The sequence below is a fragment of the Stegodyphus dumicola genome, chromosome 9 (genome assembly GCF_044657685.1).
Source record: "Stegodyphus dumicola isolate Sdum_Otavi_A_Nest chromosome 9, ASM4465768v1".
In the NCBI taxonomy this organism is placed as follows: domain Eukaryota; kingdom Metazoa; phylum Arthropoda; class Arachnida; order Araneae; family Eresidae; genus Stegodyphus; species Stegodyphus dumicola.
The window spans coordinates 96636306-96646917 of record NC_140776.1 but is presented as its reverse complement, the minus strand read 5'-3'; the positions used below and the strand labels follow the sequence as shown (position 1 = coordinate 96646917).

Here is a 10612-nt window from a genome sequence, read left to right as displayed (position 1 = left end):
TTACTAATAACTTTTTGTATGAAATTTACTGCATCGTTACATTAAGGAAAAGACCCCGATATTCCTTTGCGAGTCCTTTTATAGCCTCTGGAAATGCGGAGCTTCCAAGAAATGACGTCAGCCTCGTCAGCCATTCCAGTTCGCTTTAAATATTTCTAGAACATTCTATAACTGTACGTGTAGAAAAAGGCGGGAAAACAACTTGACTACGAGGCTGTGAATTTAATTCCACGTACTTTCAAATAAGAGACCGTCGCCATTAAAAATGGAAAGAACATAAAGTTAGAATTTTAAGTGTATTCTTGACTATGGAATTTTATTATTACATATATATATATATATATATATATATATATATATATATATATATATATGTAAGGTACGTAAATACTTTATTTTTAGACGTCTTAACGAAACGCATGTAAGTATGTAAACTTCAACCGTAAAAGTGGAACCTGTTTTACATGATCATATTATTTTGCATATAATAAGACCGATTTTTAAATAATTATTTTAAAATGTTTGAATATTTATATTCATTTCGGTTTAAGCAGAATAACACCCGAAACATCCGATTAAGCAGAATGACACCTGAGGCAATGTCAACAGCTAACTCAAAATAATGATCAGAGTTAAATCAAGAATTGATATTATAATTAAAAGAAAAACTGCTGTTAACAGGTCCACTTATTTTGAAGAAGTTTAAATTGTGAAGTAAGATTATTTGTTTACGTTAGCTTATTTGAATACATCAAATCCTTGGGGGATATCTACCTAGCAGGACTAATATGTTTGTAGAGGACATTCGGAGGTAAACCGATTGGTGTTCATGTTACATATGGGGAAAACAGCAAAACTAACCACTCAGCCAGCCTTATTCACGTACGTATGGAACCAAATCAGGTTGAACTCCCAAGTGGTTTTAACCGTCCGGCTACAGGTGGGGCCTGGAGATTGAGCTGATTTGATTACTACTCAATTTATTCAATATTCAGTGTTCTGTCGTCTTTCATGCATCCACGCGCACTCTGTCTCTATTTTTTCCTCACTTCAAGAGTCTCACCAGTGCCCGAGCAGTTGTTAAAGACTGCTGAATAATGGTCATTAGTCCTGAGTTCAAACACAGGAGAGAGATCTGCCTGCATGGTTTATTTTCGATGATGTTCTCGTGTGTAACCTAAGTGCTAAGCAGTTTGCTTAGAACATCCTCCACAAAGGCATTTTTCTTGCCTTAGGTCAAGATATTTTAGACAGGTAGCCTTTGTGTGCTTTGCCATATCCAAATCAGCAAACCTAACTTTAAGGTTTCCTCATGCAATTTTTGTATTTCATAGGAGTCATGTAAAATATAAGTCTACAGACTGTAAACTTGAGTAATCTTTTGTTTCACTTTTAGCAACAATGTTTTTAAATATTTTTACGTTTCGATGACTATAATTTGTGAATTTATAGCCGACTTTTGCCAAATTGTGAACAGTTACATGAAATTTAAGTACGCTAGAATAACGGTTTTCCTGAAAGATTTTATTTATTATATTTTCTATATTAATTTCTAGACTTTCAAATACGCTTACTATACTAGAGCAAAGAAATTCCAGGACCATAAGCGTTCACGGCAGATAAGTATATTATTAGCCTGGAACGGAATAAAAAGATTTGTTTTTGTATTAGTGAGTTTATAACACATGCGCTTTTGTATTGACGCAATATTTTATTTTAGAATCGATTTATGATTCTTCAAAATTAAAAGAAATTAAATAAAATTTTATTGGTGAAATTGTTTGTCTCCAATACTTTCTTCAAAATAATCTGCGTATGCCTATGTTCAGGCTAGTTAATGAAAAATTAATTTTGGTGAGAAGAAGTTTTAAAATATGTTCTTTAAAGTCTGTATGTCCATAAGAGTTGGTACGATGCAATAAAAGGATGGAATAAAAATATCTAGATATTGGAAAGTAGACTACATATCCTTTGCAGCATGCCTACTGTGAAGACAATGTGAATTTTGGCAGCTGAATTTAACTCTGGTTTCTGTTTCATTTTTGTATATTTAACTTCTGTTTCTCTTCCATATTTTCATTGGATGCCATAATCTTTAAAAAAGCTTTTTTTTGATTTTATAGATTCGTAGAATTCACTATATGAGTACTTGGAATTTAATTTTCAAGTCCTTTTACTCTTGACTCCTGTAACACTTTCTGGAGAACGAACGCTATTTACAGTTGAAAAAATTCTTTCTATTAGAACTGATGCATTTAGCTGCAAAAAACCTTCTATAAGAACTGACTATGAGGAACGTTTACGTTTTCATATTGGAAAAATTTACTTTTGTTTGTATATATATGATTATTGAAGTTATATATGATTATTGAAGTAAAACTGTTGCTTTTCTTGAAGTGGCTGCATCACCCCTGTTGTTTTCTAACTTTAAAATAGACACTTTAGGGTCGCAACGACCCTCCATTTTTTCATAATTTTTCACCCTTCATTTTTCCATTTTTTCATCCCATCATTTTTTTCTCCATCATTTCATATCCTGTCATAAGGCGTGTCGTCACTACGGAATACAGGGAATCAGAAGATTTTAAAAAAATTGAGGATTCTATCTTTTTACCACAGTAGTCATTGCTATGATTACGAGTCATGGTTTGGGGGCAGGTAATGGTTTTGATGTGCCTAGTCTAAAGTAACAAAGTGTATCATAGTTAGTATTATATCCGTACCGAATTTCTGTACTGGGGTTATTTTACTTTCGTAGTTTAGTTATTGACTTTACACTGACAATGAATTAAATTTTATTTACTTCTTATGACTAAATTTTAACACGCATATCTAAATTTTAACTTGTTATTTTGAAGAGTTATCTTTCTAAGGGTTTAAGGAATTTTAAACGTTGTTAAATTAATATCTGTTGTTTAATATTTGGTATTAACTAATTTTAACATATTAATTTATTCTTTCTTTATTTCAGACAATATTTTCTGGTTTATAAATAAATTTACTTTTATGCATATAGTTACATATATCCTCTTTTTTCTATGTGCATCAAAATTGCAGCTGTATCGGTCAAGGAGAAATGTGATAACAATTTCTGCAAAGATTTTGGTTTTTATTCCATGATCAGGCTAATATGACGTCTCAAATCTCAGAATATATGGAAAGGAATGTTAATTAGTACCCGGGTTTAAAACATGCATCTTTCTGAAATACCTACGCAGTGTTTGCAACTACGATGAATACACACCGGACTGTGTGGACAAGCGAATCAATTGTAGGCTGAGGGTCTCTTCAACTGGATTTTGATTTTCAATAAATACACTCCTAGACAAAAAAAAAAAAAAAAAAAAAAAACGACGCACCAAGAAGAAGTTATCCGAATGGGTCGAAAATCGGTAGAAGTGATATACATTGTACAGAAAAACAAATGATTACAGTTTGAGAAAAATTGGATGATTTATTAAAGTGTTAGAGCTTCACAAAGTAAAAAAGTCAGTAACGCGTTTGTACACTTCTGGCGCTTACGAAAGCAGTTATTCGGTTTGGTATCGATTGATAGAGGTTGTGGATGTCCTCCTGAGGGATATCGTGCCAAATTCTGTCCAACTGGCTCGTCAGATCGTCAACATCCCGAGCTGGTTGGAGGGCCCTGCCCATAATGCTCAAAACATGCTCAATAGGAGAGAGATCCGGTGACATTGCTGGCCAATGTAGTATTCGGCAAGCACTAAGGCAAGCAGTAGAAACATGTGCAGTGTGCGGGTGAGCATTATCTTGCTGAAATGTAAGCCTGGGGTGGCGTGACATTAAGGGCAAGACAACGGGCCTTAGAACTTCGTCGACTGTGCTGTAAGGTTGCGACGGATGATCTGATTGTCGGCCTGCCTGCCAGAAGACAGTCAGGTTGGTATCACACCGCTGTCCGAGGCGTCTCCAGACTCGCCTTCGCTGGTCTCAGTTCAAAGTGGGTTTCATCACTGAAGACTATTCTACTCCAGTCAGTGACATTCCAGTGCGAATGAGCCCGACACCACTGCAAACGGGCTTGACGTTGTACAGAGGTCAATGGTAGTCGGCGCAAGGGGAGCCGTGACCTCAGCCTCCTTTCTGTGAGCCGCCTATGAGTAGTCCTTGCGGTCACTGAAGCTCTAGTTGCACGTACAATCGATGATAATGATGCATCTGGAGCTGTGATTGCCGCTCTGACGATTGCTCGGTCTCTACGTTCTGCCTTTCTCTAGGCCTACCGCTTCCTTCTTGACGCTGTGTGTGGCCATGGTTCACCCATTCCTGGCTAATAGTGGAATCGCTCCTGCTCAAATGTCGAGCTATTTGCTGATAAGACCAACCGGCTTCTTTGAGCCCACTACATGACCTCTCTCAAATTCTGACATCTGTGCATATCATTCGCGCACCTGTACGCGAGGTATAGTTACTGTCTACCAGAGTACACGGAATGAAATTCGTGAAGAATTTATGACCTGGAATTGTAATTTGTCCTCTTAAATGTCCTGCCAGTTGCAGGTCGCTGTAGCGACAACCGTTCATTCATTAGCAGCCAAAATGTAAAATTTTGCATTTTTCGTCGAAATCTGTATGCATATCAATTTGTGTCTAATTTGCTTTATATCTTATGCTTTAAATGCGAAGAACATGATATTTCATAAATAAAGGTAACACACAAACGTTAAAAAAACGCGCCTTTGAGGCATAATGAAAATCTAAAAAAGGTGTTGGGTTTTTATTTGTAAAGAATTTACTGAAAGAGATGTTTGAGTCTTTTTAATGAAGTTAAATCTAGACCGTTCAGGGAATTTTGGAATGGTCTGAAGAAATGAAAATCTGACTGGGCAAGGTCTAACGAATATGAGACGACGCCAAAATATCTCAACTATACTGACTAAGGTTTTATTTCACAGTCATTAGAATGTGTGCTCGAACATGGTCATGTTGCATGACATCACTTCGAAACTGGTCAGTAATAAAGAAGAGATGTACAATTTTTGATATTCTTCGATATTTTTCTTTCAATAAAATTATGAAATGTTTTTAAATATTCTGTTATCCATTAGAAACTTAAAGAAAACTTAGATACAGATTCATTTATTGGATCTAACTACTCCACTTTAAATTCCTTTAATCTTGCATTTCTGAAAAATGCTAAAATTACATAACTGACTACGGCTATTAATATTAGGAAGTACGTAATTATGTTCTTCTCTCAAAAAAGTCTCTTTTATCATTAACATCTCATACGACCAGTTTAATTCATGAAATATTTAGACGAAGATTTATGTTCTCGGAAAAATTTGGTTTTTAACTTTAGGAAACTGCCATTAAATATATCAGATTTGAGGGAAGAAAAAAAACTTATTTTTTTTCTCTTTTAAAACTTAACAATGGAACATCAGTCAAGTTTAATAGAGTAAAATATTTTCAACCTTTCATCTTCTAAATTCATCGCTACTTTCACTCAAAGTGCTCTAATTTGTCGTTTAAGAGGAAGGAAATTTTGTGCGAATAAATTTGTGAGTTAATACAGAAAACTGAGGATGCTATTTTGTAGTTTTATAAGAGCTGGGGAGAGATAATACAGAACTCTCTACACACAACGCTGTTATTGGAAACAGAGTTAAACTGTCATTAGTGTCATCTGCATTTTTCTGCAAGCAAAGAATTTCTTTACGAGTTTTAAGCCAAAGGTGTTCTGTGTGAGTTAAGTTCTTCCTGTGTTTTATGAAATCATGTTTAGTTATTAGATAAAGGACATAGACACGGATTGGTCTTTTGAAATTTAGCAATGCTATCTGCCTCAGAGGAAGAATGTTTTCGCAGAAGACCTTCTAATAAACCTGAATATTATTCACTTTATATCTGTGAAAAATAACAGAAACGTTTTTTGCAACCAGGCCGTTTGCCGGGATTTAAACCCCTTTGGAACTTTTAATGGTGGCATTAGTAGTTCTGGTATGTCTATCCCCGTAACGGAAAGAATTCGTATGAAACTTTTGTTTGTAAGTAAAATATTTTCAATGTTTTATTTATGCACTGATTCACAAAGCGGAAAATAAGCAATCGGGTTTACGGCAGATTCTTAGGAAGATTTGGCAGAGCTCTACACGAACTAAGATCAGAACTCTCAGCGAAATTAAATGCCTTTACTGGATACTTCCTTATTATTGCTACTTTGTATACGGCGTCAATATTATCGATAAATTGCCAACGCAAACCATCTTTAGTTAGTCGGTGGACCTAATGACGATCATTTATAGTTTGTTCATGAGAAGATCTTCCAATAAGCACGTATTATCGTATTTTCTTTTTTACAAAATATGTTATGAAAAATGCTGGATTTAGAGAGAAAATGCTACATACGTTTCTTCAAAGAAAGACTCATTTTATCTCGAATTCCAATATGTGAAAACAGCCATTAAATATTTCCGAAAGCAAACTTGCAAGTGAAGGAAAATGCATACAGTTTTAACAATTAGTTCGATACTTTCAGAATACTGTTTTAACACTGCAGCGATTTATATACTAGTGAGAAGAGGAACTGATACCGATTAAGTGGTGCAAGAAGCAACCAGGCCTTCACGAAATCATAACTATTGGCTAAAACTGTTTTATGTGAACTGTGTATTATCTACATTTAATCTTCCATGCGATGCGATGAGTTGGATTTCTTTACTTAAGATTTACAAAAGTGAGGTTTTAATACCTGAATTTTATTCACCTGTGTAAGTAGATTTTCAGTTTAAAAAAATAGACATAAGTTTTTCAGTAAATTTTTATTATGGTCAAACGATTGTATCGGGGGTCTTATTTACAAATGCATCCAAACAGTATGTCAAAGTTTTCTGAATAATAATGCTACAATATAACATTTCATTATATATATAAACATCGAAATCTTAGACTAATAATCATTTTACAGTCGGTTAGATCACTTTATATAATGTCTCACAAAAATTAGGTATAAGTTCGCGTATAAGAAAGTTTTTCATTTTTGATGCCATTTTATAAAGAAAATAGCTTTTCACTTATATTTAATTACCTTGTAAATTACATAAGCTTAATTTGTTGAAGAGATTCTACCAAAAAGATAATAAAATAGTCCACATAATATATTTCGAGGTAAAAAAATTGCTTTATTTTAATGCAAAGTTAAGAACATGAAATAATTTTAAATATTTTAAAACATTAGTTTGCTTATACAATATTTATTTTTAAAAAGGTATTTTATACAGAAGCAATCATTTTATATTTGGACTAATAAAGGCATTTTAATTTATATATTAATTTCCACTTCAAATAAATTAATATAAGGTTTTTATTACGCTTCGGAAAGCATTTAACCCTCCGAATGCAAGATTTGTGAATATTGCGTTCACTTTTTATCCGGAATATACGTGAGGGAGTTTTTAGCACGTTGGCAGAAACTGGGATTTCAAATGCGGTCAGTTTCACAGAGAAAAAAAAAAGCATAATTTCTTTTTTATTATTTTTTACGCTTATGCGAATCCTATGCCCGCAATTTGAAGAAAATAATGATCATGAAAATTTTAACGAATAACTACCTTAAATAACTGCAAACGGCCATCAAATAATCTTTACACATCATGCAGTAATACTATTATACACACTGTTGAAATGTAAAATTACTCATTTATTATAGCCAAATTCAAAATTATCATTTCTTTACTTGTAGTAGCGTAGAATTTAATACTGCTAAGATGATGTTGCAGTCATAAATATACTCGACATGATCATACTACAAGTAAATACATTACAATGAAAATTTAAGGGCAATGAATGTACGACAAAATAATGCGAAAAGATATCATAAATTCAAATGATATGACTTCTTTAACAGTATTCACAAAGTGAATAATAGTGCCCAAAATCATAGGACAAAGTTTTTTAAGTAATTATTGAAAATGATGTATTTTACCCTCCGTTAAAGCCCGTAGTTTGTGACATTAAACTAATGCTATGCAAAAAGCAGCGAAACCAACGTTCTTCACAATTCTGCCATATGTTCTTGGCCAAAGATTCATCATTTGCAGTGGCCTATCTTCGTGCCATAGGTCATCTGGGATCGCTAAATTATAGAAAGTTATCTTTTGAGCAATTCACATGTGGCAGTTATCGCTCTTGAGAGAGAGTCACAAAATAGCCTAATGGAGTAAGTAACTGATAATTTTAGTGGTGGCATCGTATCTCCCAGGTGGAACCGGTAGCAAAGCGACCAGAACCGGAACCTGTCATGTTCAAAATATTTGTTGCATGGTCCAGTCTTCTTTCACCTACAAAAGAAAGTTATTTTTAATACGAAGGTTGGGCACAGTCTTTCTGACGAAAAAATAAAAAAAATAGACGAAAACGAAGAAAAAATAAATAGATAAATGAATAAAATAACAACCTAGGAGTGAATATTTTTGCATATTTTCACTCCTTTTTCCTTATATTACTTGCTTCCTAATAGAGGAAACTATAAACTTCAAGTTTAGTCACCCTATTAAAATTGTTTGTTTGTGAAATTAAGAGGGCAGTGTTCTGACACAGAAAATGAACTCTATCTTCATGTCAGTGTCAAAAATAAGCGCCGGATTTAGTAAATATAATGATTTTAATAAATATTTGAATTTAGAGCACGTTTTTAAAATTTGTACAGCTGGATTATTTCAAATTCTGTCGGCATTGAAATAATAAAACCCATTTCTAGTAATTCTCCAATTAAATCAAGCCACTTTTTTACCCAAGTATAGTTATAAAATTCCGCTGATAATAGTACGTGCTTAACCATGATCAAAATACAGCAACTGCAAATCTAGGAAGTCCCCAAGTACTCTCTTCGAGGATCACTTACAGTCGGCGGATCATAGATTGAGAAACATTGAATTAAACAATTGGAAACAAAACAAAGGCACATTACTGAGTAAACTAAGCTTCACATTTAATGTACAGCTTCTTTTGGAAACAATTTCCTAAAAAGAAGAGCAGCAAGATAAAATTGCGTGAAGCTAATTTCTTATTATATTTAACAAAAACGCGTCTCCAGAGGCGGAATTAAAGCATAGAACAAATTTCAAAAGAAACAAAAACTTTAAAATATTTAAGTGCTTATTACCATGCAAAACCCATATAGAAAATGAAACAAATAGCATACGAAACCAAGGAAGATATTGTTAAATTAAGAACGGAGGAGAAAAGTTATCCAAGTTATTTAACGCACAGATTACATTGGTACTTGCCTGGGAATTTTAATTCAAATACTCGTATCTATCATCCCCTTAATCCCCCATATTCGGAGTTCTAACTTTTACTTTCTTGCAGGAATTAAATCAAAAAGAAATTCAATTAAGCGGATTTAATTTCTTAAAACTTTCCTTTAACGCGATTTATGGGAAAAGAGACGCAAGAATCGTCGCTTAATTAGTCAGAAAGGAAAACGGCGGCATCGGTAGATTATTCGAATGAAAGTGGTTTTGAAGGAAAAGTGGTATACTGACTCAACTAACTGTAACTGCTTATTTAGGTTATTTTTGTTCCAGAAGTACTTTTATTATGTATGTGCGTATATTTTACAATAGCTTTATACTTTGTGGATAAAACAACTGCACTTTAAGATTTCAGATTTTCTAAAGATGCTGGTAAAATAAAATGTTATAAAATAGTTTTAGTTTTAGAGTTAATCGGATTTTAAGGATACTTGAAAAGTGTGCTTACAATGCTTTGAAAAATGTGGTGCTGAAGGTGCACTGTAGGTGGCAATGTTGCAATACTTCACAGAAGTCTGCTTACCGCCTTCAGGCCGGAACTTGGTTCATACGCCAAACAGAAATCCATCATTGTTTGCATAGCAAACAAAATCACTAGCAAAAGAAAGCTATCATCATGAAGCTTTCATCTAATTGGTTAAACTACCTGCAACAGAAACCTAACAGCAATATTTTGGGTTATGAAAACAGTGAGTGCAATCTATCTTTAAATTGATTACCCAGTTTCTTAGAAAACGTTGCAGCAGGCCCCGAGTTGCCTTATTTGTTTCTGAATCTGACAGGCACTTAATATACGAAGATGAACTTTTTAATCTATGACTGATAAAATGCATGTTAAATGTAGAAAATTATTACATTATAATAGCTAGCGTGTGTTTAATTAAATAACCGTTTTTCAAATTTATATTTTTATCTGAACTACGCAAGAAATTTCAAGACTTCTTACAGTTTCGCAAACAGATTCTGTCAAAATAAGCATGTACCAGTAAATCTTTTTCCTATACTTTTGAAGAAAATTCCTCCGTATACACTACAATTTCGTCCCTTGATGCAAATCTAATTATAGGCAAGGTAACTCATGGTTTATTTCATTAGAACTTTCCTACGAAATATCAAGATTATTAATATTCCTAAAAATGGTTATTACAACCTGTTTAATTTTATCTTCGTTACTAGAGAATAATCTGTTTGAGAAAAGAACAGAAATTAATCTAATTCCATAATCAAATTCCGTTCCATAAATGGTAATTAATTAAATAAGCGTATGTATTTAAAAAGTAGAATGTGCTATTAAATTAATTTGCTGAAGATTACGAATGTTAAAACAAGTTACT

At 33.3% G+C, this 10612-nt stretch overlaps 1 protein-coding gene across 6 annotated transcripts in view; it reads right to left on the bottom strand.

The window, feature by feature from the left end:
- Nucleotides 1-6770: 6770 nt before the first annotated feature.
- Nucleotides 6771-10612, bottom strand: part of LOC118181347 (rho GTPase-activating protein 18-like) — a 488818-nt gene continuing 484976 nt past the window's right edge. For all 6 annotated transcript variants that reach the window (XR_004756872.2, XM_035350495.2, XM_035350489.2 and 3 more), the window contains one exon: nucleotides 6771-8303. Coding sequence is in view for 5 of the 6 variants with exons in the window: in XM_035350495.2 (XP_035206386.1) it covers nucleotides 8200-8303 (104 nt within the window). In the remaining variant the exon portion in view is untranslated. The remainder of the gene's footprint in view (nucleotides 8304-10612) is intronic.